General features: G+C 35.1%; 2 protein-coding genes across 7 annotated transcripts in view; one reads left to right on the top strand and one right to left on the bottom strand.

Annotated features, from left to right (window-relative positions):
* The window catches only part of yem (yemanuclein), a 123,827-nt gene extending 110,840 nt beyond the window's left edge, over positions 1 to 12,987 (top strand). The window contains exon 9 of the transcript XR_010948970.1: positions 12,880 to 12,987. The gene's annotated coding sequence lies outside the window, so the exon portion shown is untranslated. The remainder of the gene's footprint in view (positions 1 to 12,879) is intronic.
* atl (atlastin GTPase) overlaps positions 1,550 to 20,526 on the bottom strand; it is a 93,443-nt gene continuing 74,466 nt past the window's right edge. For all 6 annotated transcript variants that reach the window (XM_067761178.1, XM_067761181.1, XM_067761179.1 and 3 more), the window contains 6 exons: positions 18,994 to 19,284; positions 18,140 to 18,919; positions 11,480 to 11,635; positions 11,125 to 11,405; positions 10,458 to 10,524; positions 1,550 to 8,444 (listed from right to left, as the gene is read on the bottom strand). In XM_067761178.1, coding sequence (XP_067617279.1) covers positions 8,316 to 8,444; positions 10,458 to 10,524; positions 11,125 to 11,405; positions 11,480 to 11,635; positions 18,140 to 18,919; positions 18,994 to 19,188 — 1,608 coding nt within the window. In that variant the 5' untranslated portion in view covers positions 19,189 to 19,284 and the 3' untranslated portion in view covers positions 1,550 to 8,315. The remainder of the gene's footprint in view (positions 8,445 to 10,457; positions 10,525 to 11,124; positions 11,406 to 11,479; positions 11,636 to 18,139; positions 18,920 to 18,993; positions 19,285 to 20,526) is intronic.

The raw sequence follows: 20,526 nt of genomic DNA on the forward strand, positions 1-20,526 counted from the left end.
TAATTCTTCGCAGATTTATTGTAAATTCATCTTTATATCTTATCATTTTCCGCTACCAATTTTCTGTGAGCACTCAACATACATAAACCTTTGAAAAAAAAAAAAAAAATACAATAAATATATTAAAAAAACTGTATTTACCATTAAGGCGAGATTCTGCCATTGTTGTTCTCAGCCACGTCTTTACCCTCCTTAGAGTGCTGAAGGAGCGTTCCACAGTTGCGGTTGTGCAGGGCATTGCAAGCAGAATTTCAAGTGCTTCTCTTATTTTTGGATGGAATGCTGTCTTCTCGAAGGCACATACAAGATCTGTTGGTCCCTGATTTTGGCAAGCCCTGTGCCACAATTCCAGTTTATTATCAATACCATATAAATTATAAATTAAATAATTAAAAACTAATTTTTAAGTTAAACGGTTTTATTGAAAACAATACTTACATTAAGTAGTAATAATACTAAAAGATAGAAAATAATTAGGTAGGTATTAGGTACTAGTCATCACACTCCTCATCAATCTAGGGCGTTGATCAGACAATTAAATAAAAGCGTTGGACGCGTCAAATTTCTAATGATAGTCATAAGTAAGACCAACTGAACTTTAATCAGGTTATGCTACGCCTCACATTTTTAGAAATTTCACGCGCCCAACGCTTTTATTTAATTGTCTGATCAACGCCCTAGATTGATGAGGAGTGTGATGACTAGTACCTAGGACCTACCTAATTATTTTCTAGCTTTTAGTATTATTATTACTTAATGTAAATACTGCTTTCAATAAAACCGCTTAACTAAAAAAATTTTTTTTATTTAATTTATTTCATAGGTCGCTTTCTATTCGTGTATGTATTATGTGTTCCAAATATGAGCCAAATCGGACCACCAATACGATTTTTGTGATTATCTCGATCCTTGCGCCACCTAGCGGCGATTTTTTTCTTATTATTGCATTGTCATCGGGTTCTGAACTATATTCCAAGTTTCAAGCTTGTAGCTTATCGGGAAGTTACTTAAATTTTAATTACAAAATTCGCGCTGGCTGTGCAGCCTGTCAAGTCAACCTAAATAAAACCGATTAAAAACCTTGGCATCGACAGGTTTGCTTTCGATGTCTCTAAGACTCATCTTCATCTTATTCAAAGTTATTTATCATTTTAGTTACTTTATTAGTAAGAATAGGTAAGTAGTAATTGTAGGTCTTAATAAATTTATGTAAATAAATATTATTAAGCTCATAATTTGAAAAAAAGGTGAGGAACTAAAAACCTTTTATGTTGTTAATGTTTAACTTTCAGTTTTGTGTTCTTAGTTCGCAAAGGGTGGGGCAACGGCCCCCTGTATCCGCCCCCTGCATTCGCCCTTGTGCGGGCATTAGATAGTGCGTTTACGAAGAAACTTTCCGAGATACATAGGGCGTTCTTCAACCTAATTCTGAAGTAGGACTTTATTGACCAAATGTTTAAGGTAGTGTACCTTTCGGCGTCTTAAGTTCAATCTGCTTTGATGCTTAAGACTTTCTCTTGGTGTCACCGTTACATGCAAATTCAGACAATTTATTGCACTTTTAATTGATGTTTATTTGCTTTTTTTTAGTTCAAAAATTATATTTCCAAATTTTATATTTTTTATATATGTATGTATGTATATGTAAGTATATTCGTTCATTGCGTACGATAACCTTAACCAAATAATTCTTACAAAGTTATAGAAAACAAATTGTATATAAAAGAAATGGTACGCATAAAACATTGATTATATTTAGTTACTAACAAAAAATGATTTCATTACTATTAAAATTATTACATAAATATGCTGATAGGTGGAATATAAAATTAAAATTCTAAAATAAATTTAAAATCTGTGCGATAAATCTATAAATTCTTTCAATGCACACATAATGACACAACATTATTTAATTGTTATTTTTTTTGTGTTTTTTTTTATATTTTTCAAAATTAAAAGGCTGTTTTTAAACAACAGTCTAAACATTATTGCGATAAAAAAACTAGTTTAAAATTGGCTTTAAAATTGGGGAATTCCAAATAAAAAAAAAAATAATAATTTTATTAAAAATTTAATAAACTATATGCAGCATTTGTTTAAAAATCAAATTAATGTTGAATAAAGCTTACAGTTCACAAATAGTATGGACCAAGTTTTGTTTAGTTTTGCCTTTTTATTAAATTTTGTTAACATTTCTTTTCGAGGCAGTATTGAAAACAATACAATCATCGAAATAATAATAATAATAGTAATAATAATTATAACAAACACCTTTATGTTCACGTCGTCATACAACAATAACAATGACCAACTCAAGGATCAAAGTTGACTTTTTTAAAAAGTGTTTCTAGAGGGCAATTATATATTGTAATCATATTACATATAAATATTTAGCGTTTAGGGTAAATGCTGGGCCAGAATGTTTGGTTTTATAATGCAACCCACACAGTGTTAAAAAATATTATCGAAGTCAATCACAAAAGCGCGATGCGAGCTATATTCGCAAAAGCAAGAATTGTATAGGGTATTGGAGTAAACTATATTTTTTGAAGAGCATTAGCTATATAGAAAAGAGCAATTTAAACGTTTTACAAAAGTAGCTTCCAAAACATATGTAAGTATAGCCTTTTCGAATTCGAAATCGGACTGTTCGAAATATATATATTTTTTTAATTATTGTAGTTAAAAACTTATCCCGACAATCCTCTCCGTCTTCGGACCTCATACATTTCATGAATGGAGCTGAACTATAATCTGATGAAATTTCCAAAATTAAAAAAAATCAGTTGTATTCGATATCCATATGTAAATTAGGGTGGGTCGATTTGTATGGACGTAAGTTAACCGATATCGCACCATCGTTTTTTCGATAGGATTGGGGCTCAGGAAAAAAAGTTCCACTACGCATACCCAAAAAAATAATTTTCGAGCCTTCGAAATTTAATTTTTTTGACTTTTTTCGACCTTGATTTTTAACGTTTTTTTCACGGCCTACTAAACAAAATTTCATATGTATACCCTGTCCGACCCAAAAATGTCCGATAAAAACGTTGGCGATAACGATAACGTTTTTAGCGGACATTTTTGGATTGGACAGAGTATACATGAAAATTTTACAATCAAATGAACATTTTTTTAGTAAGCCATGAAAAAAACCTTAAAAATCAAAGTAAAAAAAATTAAATTTCGCAGGCTCGAAAATTATTTTTTTGGGTATGCGTAGTCGAACTTTTTTCCTGAGCACAAATTCTATCGAAAAATCGATGGCGCGATATCGGTTAATAAATCGACCCAGTCTAATATACATATATTAAATATATGTACTATCGATCCTGATGATTTTTTCACACAACAATGTATGTTTTACATGTAAGAATTCTGGAAGATTTTAAGCTTCTAGCTAATTAAATGAGGAAAAAATTACGAAAATTCTGTTATCCGAAAAATTGGTTGTATGGGAGATATATCGATGGATGAGCGCACACTTGTGCTAAGTGCCTATTTGACCAAAACTGCGTTAACTGCACCTTCTGAAACTTCAGCATCATGCCTACCTAGTGTGCATTTTTTGTAAGCTAGTTATCAATAATGACGGCTCAGAAGCCAGTGGAAATATCAATCGCCTCTAAAACACAAAATATGCTCTCCTGAAAATCCGATCCGATCGGTTCCGGCAAATGATTAATCGGACACCAAAACATACCAACTCCACGAATTTCATTAAGATATCAAAACAATTAGAGGCTAGTTTGCGTGATTGTACTACTTGATTCGTATACGTAAACGAGCAATTGAAGGCAATCACTAAATTGGTTTTCTTTTAAGTATTTTTACAACCAATTCCACGTTTTTATATTTATTATTACTAACGCACATTTGGTCCTACATGAGTAATTTATTCAAAATAAATCGAGATTTGCTTGCTATCGTATGTTATAGTCCCATTTAACTTAAAACACTGGTCGTATGTAACATCGTATGTTATGTTCGCCCTGATCATTACGGAATACTTATTACACTGTGCAACAGCCGGCTGGGTATTGGAGCAAACTCACTTTTTTCTAGAGATTGAGGCTTATGTAGACAAATTACTATCTCCGTTTTTCGAAGTTAGCCTCCAAAAAATAGATATCGGCTTTCGAAGTTCGAAATTCTACATTTCGAAATTTTAACTTTTTTTGTGTTAACGCGTTCAGCAAATTAAAAAAGTGGAATGTGTCGTGGTTCGCCTTTTTCCTTTAATTTGAATGGCTGAATTCTTTTTTTGAAAAATTACAGTACGAGCAATTCCAGTGCAGACATGAAAGTAGTAGCCATTATCTTGGGACTATCTGACTTTTCACCTCGTATAACAGCTTGTTATACTAATTTTCTCAAAAAAGAATTCAACCCTTCAAATAAAGGAAAAGAGCGGGCCACGACCACATTTTTACTTTTTTACTTTGCTGAACGGGCAAAAAAAAAAAAAATTTTCGGAATGTAGAATTTCGAACTTCGAAAGCCGATATCTATTTTTTGGAGTCTAACTACGAAAAATGGAGATAGCACTTTTTATGCTTAAGCCTCAATCTCCTCAAAAAAGTTGGTTTGGTCCAATACCTAGAAGGAAAGTTGATTTTGCGGCATAGTGTTATTGGTCGGCCGGCCTATCTCTTCCCCTTTAAAGACTTTAAATCTTCGAGATTCGGCCATAGCTTAATATAATATTTAATTTTCATGAAAGGTACAAAAAGTAAAAATGTGGTCGTGGTTTGACTTCTTTCCTTATTAAAATAAACTCTTTTTCTTTCCAAGCTTATACAAGTATAACCAACGGTTTTGGTGAGTGTTTTCGATATTTATGGTACTTTGCCGGATATACATACATCCGAAGCACCATTAAGGTATAAGCCCGACTATCTCGTGAACGATTTCATACGACTTGGACCTTCTAGGCCATACCGCCCCATCCCTTAGTTCCTTGAGGAAATTGGGGTCGCCAGAGCCTTGTCTGCTAAAGAAACAGGATTCGCCACGAGTAGGTGAGTTTTACAATAGGGTTGGAGAAGCTTAAAATTGCGCAGCCATCCCCTTGAAAGGGTTGCTGTAGGGTACTTTTATTGTATTAGTTTTAATGTTTTAACTTTAATATAGGTCGTTAAAGATTTTTTGGAAAATAGCCATATAAAATTAGTCTTGATAGAATTATTCCAAATAAGTTTGTATCTGCATAAATATTGATTGATGTTCGATAAAGGTTGTTGATGGTGGTTGAAATAAAATAAGTATTCGTGGAACAGATTCGCAGCTCCTGGCACGATCACCAAATGTTATGATTGTCCAAAAAATAAATAAATAAAACTTTTGGAATTCAAAAGTTGTATTAATTTATTTATTGGACAATCATAACAGTTGCGCTACACAAACCTTCGAGTAAATTGGTTATTTAGGTCGCCTGTTACGACAGTCATACCTTCCCTGGGTACATTCTAAGCTAGGGATGAATATAATAAACGGCTTTGGATTTTTTTGTAGATCTATCTTTTTACCCCCTATAATACCTCTTAAAAAACCTCTGCAAAAAAACTGCAGAAAAATATACCTTTCTTTTGTTATTTCATAGACTGATTTTCATATATGGTCTTCGTCACGATATAAGAAGCCACTAGCTTCATTGACAGACACTTTCCATAGTGGCTTCGTTCAGCCAGACACTTTTTGTAATGCAAAACTGTACTTTTTCATAAAATGAAAGCTGAAAGTTTTTTACGGCAAACACAATTTCAAAAGTTTTTTTTTTAGATTTTGTATTCGAATTTCAGTATAAAATTGCTTCCATGTTCTTTGAAGTTTAAAAGGATTAAAAGTGTTTGGCTAATCGAAGCCACTATGGAAAGTGTCTGGCAATGAGGCTAGTGGCTACTTATATCGTGACGAAGACCATATATGAAAATCAGTTTTTATAAAATAACGAAAGTGCAATTTTTTTGCACGATATCTGTTAAAGCCACTATGATTCAAGTTTTAGAATAGACCAACGATCCTGCTTCAGTTGGAAGTATGCACGGACGAAATTTCAACTTTTATAAAATGACGAAGGTCTGGCAGTCACGGGCTCTTGGCTCTATTACACTTTTTTATTTTTAGTCTTCAAAAGTATATTTTAAAGAAAAATTCTATAAAGTCTCGAAATAACCTGCACCAGCATCTTGTACCATTTTCCATACAAATGCTTAATATTTTGTTACTCTAGATGACAAATCGAACAGTAAAAGCGATTTAAGTGTCATCAACAAGAATACAGTTTTTGAGAGTCAGATTTTTTTTAACGAAGAACAGAGTTGTCAAACTCCATTTAACATCACCTGAATTAATGATTACGTTTATTGATTACACTGCATTATTTGTTCAGTTACACCTTTTTTGCAATCACACTGACTACTTTTTCGAACATTTAATGTCTGACTTACTGGCGCTTAACGGTTTAAATAACGTATGCTTCATGAAATTTTGGTGCTCAATAATGTTGGCCGATCCCGTGATTTTTGAGGAACAATGTTATCTGTGATTGTGACCTCTCAGTCACAGTGGCTTTTAACCGTGCCTGTGACTGAAAAAAAAAAAACAAATACCACGCCGACAGGAATCAGTTTTGGTGATTCTATACGACAGCATGACTCTGCTAATACGCGTCCAAAAATGTCGAGAGAGGTGTCAAAAGACGCGTATTGACCTCGACAACAATAAATTTTGGGTATGTCAAGAGATATTTGCGAAAGAAATTGAAAATTTGCATGTGGTTGTTGTAATTTTGAAGATTTTTTGAAACCCACAAAAAAGAAATTGTGAAGATAAGGGTTTTACGCGGATATGGTTTTGGTCTCCAAACCGGTTTCGGAGCACTTCGGGGTCATTTTCCGGGTTTTCGTTAATATTTTTTGCACGAGCTAAAACTTTTATTTTCGGCCTTCGGATTATTGTTGTCGAGGTCAACACGCGACTTTTGACACCTCTCTCCATATTTTTGGACGCGTATTAGCAGTGTCATGCTGGCATATAGAATTACCTCAGTTTTATATTTTCCCCTGCGGATTGTGTTGCGAATAACAAACTCTGCGTAATTTTTTGGGACATCTACTGTTATTCAGTCGCAGCTTAAGTAACTTGATCATTGTATTGGTTCATAGCATAGAAGCCATTTGTTCCTGTGATGAGAGCTATGTTTGAGTCTGTGATTGGTAACGGGAAATAAATGCTGTCACAGGCAATCAGTCACGATTATTACTTGTAAGCTGTCGCTGAAGTGTACTGTGATATTTCAGTAGCTGTGACAAAATCACAGGTACACGGATATTTGGCAACTCTAGTGCTCAATCGTAAATGATTGTGCTTCTGAATGTGTGAAATTTATAGCGTTTTCTTTTCTGAAATAAATTGTTGCCTAAGTAAATGGTAAAGCCTTAATAGAGTTACTACTACTCCAGAAAATGTTCAACATTTATAGTGCATGTAAAGAACATAAATGGTTAAAGTGTAACGCTTTTAACGTGCGAGCAGATAACAATTTTCACAAAAGAACGAAATACCCCGTAAAGGCGTTACTTGCTTTTTAGAATAGAATAAAATATGTTTACAACCCTTGCGCGGCGTACAAAAAGCGCGACACTTTTGCCAGAAAAGAAAACGCTATTAGTTGCTTTACCATATTTAGGCGCAACTAAGCCATTAAGGCGACAGCAACAATCTTTCCAAAGCCATAGGGTTGCATTATCAAACCAAACGTTATGCATATCTATTAACATATACTTTAAAAAGTCGCACTAATAGCTAACGAACGTTTTTATTTTACTATTATAACGGTGCTGGGCGAGAGTTTAAACTTTTTTAATTTTTTTTTTGTTTTATATTATTTATGTACATTTAATTTATTTCTTTGATCTTCGCTTTTTACGATTGTTGTTAGTCGCACTATTCGGGTTTGTTGTATTATAGCTGCTGTTGTTGTTACTATTGGCATCACCATTCGACAGTGGGATGTTAGCGTTGCGGCGTAAATTTGGCTTGTGAATTTCATTTAAATTTGTTTGGGTACTCGATGATGTCGCACCTACTAAACGTGACCAAATTTGACTAATTAACGCCTTACCGGGTATGTTGTCCACGTTATTACCCTGCTTTCTACCACCACTCCCATATGACATTGTTGTTGCTGCTGCTGTACTCTTCTGTCGTGCCACATTATTATTGTTGTTGGTAGTTTTCGTTGTTGCTGTAGTTTTTTCTTTAGAATTATCTTGATTTTGTTGTTGCTTTTTCTGTTTTGGCTGGGCGTATTCTCATGACTTTTTGACTTTGCCATTCATAGATGGAGATGTTGTACGACCACCAACCGCCGCCTCGGCAGCATGCGTTGCTACATGTTGTATGCCCTTCTCCATGCAACCCTGATATATGGGTTTCATGAACTGCAAAAAGTGAATGGAACAATTATTCATTTTGGTAAAAACAAATAATGAAAAGTATATAAAACTATATCGTTAGCTTAATTCCCAAAGGGCCTAAACAAGAAATTTAAGATTTTACAGGAGAAGCAAATAAGATTTATTTTAACATTCACTACAATCAGACGTGGAATTTTTTAACATTCACTGCAAGCTGATTTCAAATTTTTACTTGGGCTGTATTTTAATTTGTCATACCAAAATCTGTGAGAAACACTATTTCGAAAAATTTGCTGGTTAGGGCCTTTGTGAATTAGGCCCGGTTTTTCAGTAGATGTTTAAGCTAAGCTGAAACTAAGTTTGCTTAAACTCTAGTCGTATTCAAACTCCAGTTCAGGCCATCAATGCACTTTGCAAGTTTCTATTTATAACTCGTTTTCTACTCTTTGTTGTTTATATTCTTTACCACCAAACGAGTTATAAATAGAAACTTCAAAGTGCATTGATGGCCTGATGCGTTAAAACGTCAAGCCTTCAATGTGTGGATCGCTGATGATAAACCGTCATGGGGTTTGAAATAGTCGGCTATACGGTCTATGAAAGTTTGTTTTTTCTAATTTACTCGTTTTCTACTTATACTTATTTAATATAATATAACTTGTAAAATATTCATTTTACAAAAATAATAAAGTTGGTCTTGAAGACAACAAATTAATATAATAATTAATTATTTACAGACCAATAAAACCAAAAAAACATAACATTAGATAATTTGTAGATACGGCAACAGCTGGATTTTGTTTACCCAACAAACATGAAAAAAAATTCTCCAGCGAAATATTATCTAGTTCGGGAAGTGATATCCAACAACATTATTTAATTATTTAAAATAAACCAGATAGTTCTCGAGTTGATATCCAACTTCATTCTACAATCACTACCAACCTTTGAGAAATTTTGTAAAATTAAGAGTCATCGAGTTGATGTCCAACGTTATAAATATTTTCCAATTATTATCCAACTTTCCAGAGATTTTGAGAATTATAGAGTTCTCAAATGAATATTCAGCACATTTCTCCAGTTGATATCCTACACTGGATATCGAGTTGAGGTGGAGTTGAAAAAAATCTCCAAGGTTGTACCACCAAAATCAACAGCTGTTTACTGTGAGACATAAAAACCAGGTTGATAGCAGTAATGAACAAGGGTGTATCCAGCTTTGACAAGGGGGGTAAAAGCGAAGCCTGCTTTATAGACCCAGCTGTGGGCTCGAGCAGTTCGTTAAATTTTTTTTAATTCGGATAAGCAGTTTCTTTGTTATCAAGCGAGACTTTTATTTTGGCCTTAAAAAATAAAAGTCCGGATTTAACTTTTATTTCCGGACTTTTATTTTTAAAAGTCCGAGTTTAACTAGTTCTATCGGACTCAAAAAATAAAAATCCTAAATATATTTAAAGTCCAAAATTAATAGTTTTGCAAGGAGTTATATTATAAAAGGAATACTAGTTTCAGCCCCTGCAATAAATGCCACTTTCGACGAAGTAGACAATCAAAGCTAATGTCCTCCCTCGGCATGGTGCAGTAGAAGCGTGAGCCTGACAACATCAGATGGGACGGCTCTGGGCGTATTCGGGAGAAAAGATTTACGAAGGATTTAGGGACCTCATAAGCGTTGGCGACTGCGTATACCGAAGGTTTAATGATGACCTGTGCGAGCTTTACGCAGACATCAACATAGCCTAGCGAATTAAAACACAGCGCAACACAAGCGGCCATGTTATGATATTGCGAAGCAAATATTTTTATCTGAACCCGTCCACTGAAGGAGAGCAAGAGGGCGGCCCCTACTCCGCTGGAAAGACCAGGTGGTAACGATTTGAATCGTGCTATCAAGTGGTGTCAGCTAGCAAAACGAAGAAGCGACTGGCGCGTCGTGTTGGACGGCCATAACTGTTTAAACGGTTAAGCCCCAATTAAGTAAGTAAATTTATTTGTATATTACTTTTTTACTGAATAAAAAAAAGATTTTGTACTTACGTTGTCCCACATAAACGTTGCAAAGTCATCCAGTTTGACACCAAAATCACCCATTTCGCCGCTATACCTATTTGAAGAAATTTCAAAATGCATTGTTAAAAAAATTTTTACAATACGATTGCAAGCCCATGACAACCATATACATATATACATTAAGGTGGGTCGATTTGTATGGACGAAAGTTAACCGATATCGCGCCATCGATTTTTCGATAGGATTTGTGCTCAGAAAAAAAGTTCTACTACGCATACACAAAAAAATAATTTTCGAGCCTGCTAAATTTCATTTTTTGACTTTTTTTCGACTTTGATTTTTAAGGTTATTTTCATGTCCTACTAAAAAACGTTTTTGGCGGACATTTTTGGGTCGGACAGGGTATACATGAAAATTTTACAATCAAATGAAATTTTTTTAGTAGGACATGAAAAAAACCTTAAAAATCAAAGTCGAAAAAAAGTAAAAAAAAAAAATTAATTTCGCAGGCTCGAAAATTATTTTTTTGGGTATGCGTAGTGGAAATTTTTAATCCTGAGCCCAAATCCTATCGAAAAATCGATGGCGCGATATCGGTTAATAAATCGACCCAGTCTAATATACATATCTGGCCGACATCCGAAACATTGGCTGTCATCAGGTTGTAAAACAACATTTTTTACTCCCTTCCTACCTTATATACGCCCACAATGCTAATGTCAATAAAGCCACACCCATTACTAGATTACAGAAATTGGCAAATGTGTAAAGGCCTATTAAGCCAAATATTCCACTTAGAACGTAACAAATGACTGCAGAGGCAAAATACACGGCCGGCGTGCGTGCAGCTTTGAATATGTTTTTGCTTTCATTGTGCGCTTTATAATTTACATAAGAGTCTTCCAAATCCAAATCTAACTGTTGACGGAATTTCTCAGAGAACTCTTCCCCACCCATTTTCCGTTTGGATGCAAACTGTTTTAATAGGAAAAATTATGAAAGTTATAACAGAAAATGTTAAAAAAGTCGTGTTTGTTTATGTCGTTTACTTGGAATAGCGCCTGATCTTTGATACGAAAATGTTCGGTTTCCAAATGCGCTGTACTTAAGTACGGCTTAGTTCCGCCACAAACCTCCTCCATAAGCTGACTGTAAAGTTCTTTCGCTGCTGCAACGGCTGTCAAATGATTCGCTTCAGCGGTAGCCTAAAATTACGAATAAATGCAAATTATAAAAAAGGCAGTATTGCACAAAATTTAGATTTAATATTGGCTTATCCTTAAATTATAACTGTTTCCTAATAGAGTGCAAATAAGAAGGAAATCTTAACGATTCTTCAATTACAAAAATCATAGAAGTTGTATCTTAACGTATCGTAAAAAAGGAAACTGAAGACATGTGAAACAAGTAAGGAAGGCTAAGTTCGGATGTAACTGAACATTACATACTCAGCTGAGAGGTTTGGAGACAAAATAACGGAAAATAACCATGTAGGAAAATGAACCAAGGGTAACCCTGGATTGTGTTTATATGATATGGGTATCAAATAGAAGGTACTAAAGATTATTTTAAAAGGGAGTGGGCCATAGTTCTCTGGATGGACGCTTTTTCGAGGAATCGCCATAAAGGTGGCCCAGGGGTGTCTCTAGAATGTGTTTGTACGATATGGATATCAAATGAAAGGTGTTAATGAGTATTTTAAAAGGGAGTAGCCCTAAGTTGTATATATGAAGGCGTTTTCGAGATATCGACCAAAATGTGGACCAGGGTACAGTATTCCTGCCATGATTCCAAGGGCTTTTGATTTCGCCCTGCAGAACTTTTTCATTTTCTTCTACTTAATATGGTAGGTGTCACATCCATTTTACAAAGTTTTTTCTAAAGTTATATTTTGCGTCAAAAAATGAATCCAATTACCACGTTTCATCCCTTTTTTTCGTATTTGGTATAGAATTATGGCATTTTTTCATTTTTCGAAATTTTTGATATCGAAAAAGTGGGCGTGGTCATAGTCGGATTTGGCCCATTTGTAATACCAAGATAAAGTGAGTTCAGATAAGTACGTGAACTAAGTTTAGTAAAGATATATAGATTGTTGCTCAAGTTATCGTCTTAACGGCCGAGCGGAAGGACAGACGGAAGACTGTGTATAAAAAACTGGGCGTGGCTTCAACCGATTTCGCCCATTTTCACAGAAAACAGTTATCGTCATAGAAGCAAATTTCACAAGGTTTGGTAAATTTTTGCTCGACTTATGGCTTTAAAAGTTTTCTAGACAAATTAAATGAAAAAGGGCAGAGGCACGCCCATTTTGAAATTTTCTTTTATTTTTGCATTTTGTTGCACCATATCATTACTGGAGATGAATGTTGACATAATTTACTTTTATACTCTAAAGATATTAAATTTTTGTTAAAAATTGACTTAAAATTTTTTAATTTTTTTTTAGGTGGACGTTTTCGTCATCCCATTTTGCAAATTTTTATTCAGCACACATATAGTAATAGGAGTAACGTTCCTGCCAAATTTCATCATAATATCTTCAACGACTGCCAAAGTACAGCTTGCAAAACTTGTAAATTGCCTTATTTTAAAAATTTTACTAATTTTCTATTCTGCGTCATAAGGTCAACCCACCTACCAAGTTTCATCGCTTTATCCGTCTTTGGTAATGAATTATGGCACCTCTTCCGTTTTTCGAAACTTTCGATATCGAAAAAGTGAGCGTGGTTATAGTCCGATTTCGTTCATTTTAAATAGCGATCTGAGATGAGTGCCCAGGAACCTACATGCCAAATTCCATTAAGATACCTCAAAATTTACTCAAGTTATCGTGCTTACGGACAGACCGACGGACATGGCTAAATGAATTTCTTTTTTCGCCCAGATCATTTTGATGTATAGAAGTATATATCTATCTCGGTTAGTTTTATGCCGTTACGGGGTACCGTTATGCGAACAAAGTTATTATACTCGGTGAGCTCTGCTCAGCTGAGTATAAAAAAACATTGCCACTGCTATTGTTCTGTTCGCTGCTGTATATTCGACAAACAAGTATTATCAACATCAATACCATTGCCTAAATCGTTCAAGAAGTTCCTTTTTTGCTACATCAGCAGCAAAAACCGAAAGGAGGTTCTATTGATCAACAAAACTACGTCTGAATGATGTCGGGTATTGTGGAGTTCGCTGAACCTAAAATGTAATATTTAGCATTATCGAACAAAGTTCGAAAAGCGCTCATGGTGCAACATTATATACATACAATATAGCGTTGTATTAAGCATTCAAATTCTTAATGCAAAGATCCTAAGCAGCCATATTGTGACGAAAATTATCATCACTAAGAGATACTACCATCACTAAGCCGATACTAAGCAGTCACTCATATGTACGTAAACAAATCAATCATCATGTACACACATACATACAAGGCAGCAGAGAGATACTCACAAACGCATGTCATCATCAGCCGAAGTAGTACTCACATATACACACGCATATAGATACAAACTACAAATATACATGTATATGCTGGTAACCAAGCATGAAGTTCACGAAATTACTAGGTTTAGGAAAATGGGTGAACAAGGAAACTGAGAGTATAAAAGCAGAGCAAGCTGAGTAGTAAGCAAGCAGTTTCATTTAAGCACGCTATTGGTTGTGAAGTATAAGTGTTATTGTGAAGTACTCTCAAAGTAGTCTTATAAAGACCATTTTGCATTATTGAATATTGCAGTTATTTATTCAACAGTTTAGCGATTGGAATGTTAGCAGAAGGTTTGGAATAAGGGGAATTTCCCAAAATTCATTACAATATTTTATTAAGGGAGTTCGGGATTTTATGCAAATGGTCTAGCATCATTGCATTGCAAACATGTGTAGCATATTTTTTTACAACACACTAACAAAATACACAGCTATGTATTTGCTACGTCATGGCAAATATGCAACCTCAAAAACCTTAGTTTATTTTTTCAATAGCAAATCAACAACTGTCAAACTAAAACAAAATATGCAAAAAAAAAAAAAATTTTATGAAAAAAGTTGTTCACGATCCGTAGCTTTTATTTGCTATAACAACGTTTTTAACATCAAATACATAAAATTTTTGTTTCTCAAACACGATTGAATATTTACAGCCAAGTAATTCATTGAAATTTTTTCACCCATTATGGAATTTCAATGCAGGTTGTCCCACCAGTCACAAGCTAAAATGATTTTCTATTTTTCCTTTATAAAATATTTAGGTTGCGTTAAAATCAAAATTGGACCTTAATTCCCTATTCAAACATGGTATCGACTATTATGAAGTTTTTATATTTTTTCTGAAATTGGAAAGTGAATCATCTACTTACATAGACGGATGATTTTGTGGTCCCACCCGTCACTGTTGTTTTAGCATTACTTCGCCCTATCCAAAAGGTGAAATAACTCACAAATTGCCATCAATATCCTCTAGCGGGAGCCCACGGAAACTTGCAGATTCAACAGTGTTGGACCACACAGATATGGGTGTTAGAGGTGTTATTTCTACATTACAATTGAAAAGATGTTTGGTGTCATGTGGGGTACGTTACAGGCGGGACATACTTTGGGTATGTCGGGGTTGATTCTGGATAAGTAAGAGTTTAACCTATTATAGCATCCAGATCGAAGTTGAGCTAGAGTGATACGCACCTCCCTGTGCAGTTTCCACCAGCGTGTTTTTTTTGGGCTAGGTGACCATATTGAAGAAGCGTAGAATACAAGCGCTGGCCAATTGCGATGCCTGCCGATCACACAAAAAATTTGCAGTCCACCTTTTGAGACTGTACCATTTCAAGTCTTGCAGTAACGTGTTTTGATTGACTGTGTCAAAGGCTTTTGATACGTCTAGCACTACGAATACTGTTCTTTGGTGGGGTTCTTGATTCAGTCCGCAATTTATTTGTGTATTGGAGTTTAGTGCGGTGGTCGTGCTATGTTATTTTAGAAAACTATGCTGATGATTCCCATGTCGCAGGTTTGTGGTGAAATAAGGGAGCAGGAAGGCTTTAAGTGTATTGACTAATGGCGATAGGAGGGATATCTGACGATATGAGTCCCTACGTTAGCTGGTTTCACAGGCTTTAGCAGCGGTGCCACCCTCGTCATTTTAAATTTTTTAGGAATGACAAAAGTGGACCGAGATAGGTTGAAGGCGACCGCCAGGGATTTAAATCCCTAAAGCGAAAATTGCACATGGAAATCCCGTCCGGGCTGCTTTAAATGGCTTTAAATGGTTTAGTAAGCTCGATGGCTTCTTTAATATCCGTGGGCAATATGGTAATAGGAATTTATTTTATACTAAAAAATAAAATAAATAAAACCGTGGAAATTAAGGGCCAATTAAACTTCCTTAACCCTAACGCCATAGTTGTAACCATACCCATATCCATAACCATCTCCAATGCATTCGATTAATGGTCCCTTAACCTAAAAATCGTGAAAATTTCATAAAACTGAAGAAAACAAGTAAGGACGGGACTGTCTTCGGCTATGCCGAAGACTTCATACCTTTCATGAATGGGGCTGAACAATAAACTTATCCCGTTCGTAATCTCCGAATAATCGGATGTATAAGATAAGAAATATCTAGTGAACAGATCTACATACCTAAACGAATTTTAAGATAAATATAAAATAAAAAATAGGTAGGTGCTTTGTGTGAGGATGCAAAGTTTCAGGTTTTTTGTGGTCTGCGTGTAAAAACTATGACTACGAATCACGTATTTCAACAATATATGACGTAAACGTAACTATTTGATGAAATGTTTTGAATTTTGAAGCTTCTAGCCGTAAAAAAGGGGCAAAAAAATACAGTTTATATGGGGTATATAATATATGTACCACCGATCTCTATGATTTTTTCAGACAACAATATATGCTATATACGTAAGCATTTGGCGAAATTTGAAGCTTCTAGCTGTTAAAACGGGGCAGAAATTGCGCAAAGTTTCTTATCTGAACAATCGGTTATATGAGATATATACTATATATACCACCGATCTCTATGATTTTTTCAGACAACAATATATGCTATATACCTAAGCAATCGGTGAAATTTGAATCTTATAGCTGTTAAAATGGGGTAGAAATTGCGAAAAGTTTCTTACCTGAACAATCGGTTGTATGAGATATATACTATATATACAACCGATCTCTATGATTTTTTCAGACAACAATATATGCTATATACGTAAGCTTATCTGAACAATCGGTTGTATGAGATATATACTATATAAACAACCGATCTCTATGATTTTTTCAGACAACAATATATGCTATATACGTAAGCAATCGGTGAAATTTGAAGCTTATAGCTGTTAAAATGGGGTAGAAATTGCGAAAAGTTTCTTATCTGAACAATCGGTTGTATGAGATATATACTATATATACAACCGATTTATGAGATATATACTATATATACAACCGATCTCTATGATTTTTTCAGACAACAATATATGCTATATACGTAAGTATTCGGTGAAATTTGAAGCTTCTAGCTGTTAAAATGGGGATAAAATTTGCGAAAATATATATATATATACTATATATACCACCATATATATACTATATATACCACCATATATATACTATATATACCACCATATATATACTATATATACCACCGATCTTTATGATTTTTTCAGACAACAATATATGCTATATACGTAAGCATTCGTTGAAATTTGAAGCCTCTAGCTCTTAAAATAGGGCAGTAATTACGAAGAGTTCCTTATCTGAACAATCGGTTGTGGGGGGTATATACTATATATATAACCGATCTCATCAATTTTTTCAGGCAACAATATGTGCAATATACGAAAGTATATGGTGAAATTTGAAGCTTCAATCTGTTAAATTGGGTAAGATATTACAAAAATCCTCTTTTTCTGAAAAATCGGTTGTATGGAGGATATATGCTATAGTGGTCCGATCCGGTCGGTTCCGACAAATGTCTAATCGGATACCCAAATACACCCGCTCACCAAATTTTATCAAGATATCTCAAAAATTGAGGGACTAGTTTGCATATAAACAGACAGACGGACAGACGGACATGGCTAAATCAACTCAGCTCTTCAACCTGATTATTTCGGTAAACTTAATGGTGGGTCTATCTATTTTCCTTTAAGGACTTACAATTTTCGGTTTCGTGACGAAATTAATATACCATTTCATTTTCATGAAAGGTATAAAAATAAAGCCTCTTAGTCATAACGTATCCAAAACAATGAATAAAATCTACAAAAAGTTATTAAATTCACAAATTCAAATATTTTTAGGTTATGGATATGGCGAGAAACCAAAAACCAATTGGTTGGCTATGGTATGGTTATGGCGTTAGCGTTATGGTATGGCACCATTAATCGATCAGCTGTTTTATCTGGTTATGGTTTTATGGTTATAAGTCACCACTAATTGGCCCTTTACACAACTTAGTTTTATATTTCATTAGCTTCGTTTCAAATTGGTATTTGGAGTTAAATGATATAATTTCTATATATACCTTTTAAAGAAAAATTTCTTTAAGTTTGAGTCAAAGTCGAGAAAAATGTCCCACCTATCACTATGGGATGCCCCACCTACAAATTGCACCGTAGAACATTGTAACTCTTGAACAGCCAGCATAATTTTTTGCAACAAAACATAGATAGTTCAGATATAATAATAATAATACTTACCACTAGCATGCTCTTTGGCTCTGGTAGCTCATTGCCTTTGTAGATGCTCATATATGATTGGAAGTATTGTATGAGGTCACGTGCCCGCACTCTTTGGCCACTAATTTCTTTGTATACCAAATTATCCGGTGACAGCAACATTGGCACAAATGTACGTAAACTTTGTTTAAATTCGGGTGTTATATCCTTAAGACGACCATCAAATTTGGGATTTGTAGCAACACTTAAGCCTGGGTGTGGCATTAAGAAGCATGCCACTTCCATAAAGCAGGATGCAATATGTCGTCGCAACGACTGCAATTCTGGGTGCTGTTTATCAGACACTTCTAGGCGGCGTTTAAGTATTTTATCGCCACCTAAAGCGCCATATTCAGCTTCATATGGAAAACTCCAATCGCGCACCAAGAACTGTAAACGTTGAAACGGCTTTTTGCCTGTATCAGCTAATGCTAAACGACCATATTCTGTAAATAACTGTAAGTGTTGCAGATCATCTTCTTGTATATTTTGTGACAGATTATATATTTGTACAGAGGATACCATTGTGCTTAGAGCAAAAACTGTAGCACAATCGCGTACAGTACTTTGACTATCGAAAGCACCTTGTGTATCGAGCAAAATAATGGCCACCTTATCACCATTCGGATAATCGTGCAGGAATATTTCGGACCACATTAAGATACCAGTGGTATCACGTTCGGAACCACCGCGCCACGAGAATCCTGTGAGAGGTTCGTTATCATCGCCAACCCAATCGGTTACCACATCATGCCGAACATACTAAAAAAAGAGGGTGAAACGAAAAAGGAGAATTATATGCAAATAAAGGCATGTATAAGAAGCATTAAACTTACTTTGGAGTATAAGTACCGCAGGAAGAAGTCGAGTAGAAAACTTTTGCCTTTACGAAATGCGCCAGCCACTGATACAACACAGACATAACGATCTTTTATCTCGTCACGCATCAATACTTCACTTAGCGCATCTTCGTTAAGCACAAAAGTATGCTCTTCCGATGTGTTTATTATCTGAACTGCCGTTCCAGGCATGCTCAAGTCTGTGTGTGTGTACGATTGCTACGAACTACGGGGACAGCTTTTACAATTTGACAAGCTTATGGTATGTTGATATCACAATTGATTGAACTGGAAGAATAGAAGAATGTGAATGCTGTCAATACTTTTTAAAACTTTTTCTAAAAAATATTAAGATAAGAAGATTTAACTTTGTCATCTCAAATCTTTTCCGAGATAGGATAATACTTCAATGGTGGTAGTTCCCGTAAAGTAAAATAAAGAATATTTAGGCCGAGCTGTTCTTCTAGTTTGCGCCTTGCTTCTTTTTAATTTTTCCTATAAATGGACTGCACCTGAACTACATGTGTTAAGCCCACTCCGAACGGCAGCAGGGGAAAAATACACTCGTAGTGTTTCCAAACGAAAGCCGAGGTGCGACCCCTCTTAGAAAAGATTGTTCTACTCGAAACAAGTTTTTTATAATTTTTTGATGTTGGTTTTCAGAACTTGAACCCACGACCTTTGGCGTGGTAGGCAGAGCACGACCTCCGGAAAGTATCTGATCTATATCCAGCTGGAACTATACCAACATGGATAACCTTCGCAGAGTGTCTTTATCACAAAAAAACAACACTAACGGAAATGAAGTCATCCTGAACGAGTTAGCTCCAACTCAGTGGGGACTTCCCCCTCTACCTGCCACCGAATTTCAGTATCGTTTGGAAAACTTTAATGGTGGGAGCGTTTTCAGTCATTAGTAACATGGCCTACCAACGAAGTCGTTGGGATTTTATTCGTTGCACTGTGTTTATTTAAAGCTCATACAGCGATATTTTGAACTTCCTTCGAAACCATATATTTCCCGGAAAACTTTTCTCTCACATAATCCAAGGTCCATTCCGACAACGTCCATAATATCCAGCCATACATCAGGAGAAGTGTGATGAGAGACTATTTCGGGATCATTTAGGGATAAATTCGGTGTGATTTTCGGGATAGCTTCTGTACAGTTTGTCTCGATTGTGCTCTGGATTCTTTCGGCACTGTATCAGAATGGGTTCGGAACTTTCTGAACGTGTTAACGTCGTAAATTTGTCAATGCTCCGAAGCGACTCGGCATCATTTCGGAACTATTTCGAGATCATTTCAGGATCATTGGGGATAATTTCAGGATTGTTTTCGGGATCAATTTAGGACTATCCGAGGTATTTCAGTATTATTTTCGGGATTATTTAAGGACTATTTCGGAATTGTGTTGGGATTAGTTGGGGGCTGTTTCAGGATTATTTTGAACCATTTCGTAATTGCTTAAGGATCACTTCAGAAGTAGTTTTGGAATATTTAAAGATGAGCTTGACCCATGCGCATCTT

The sequence above is a fragment of the Eurosta solidaginis genome, chromosome 1 (genome assembly GCF_040869045.1).
Source record: "Eurosta solidaginis isolate ZX-2024a chromosome 1, ASM4086904v1, whole genome shotgun sequence".
Lineage (NCBI taxonomy): Eukaryota > Metazoa > Arthropoda > Insecta > Diptera > Tephritidae > Eurosta > Eurosta solidaginis.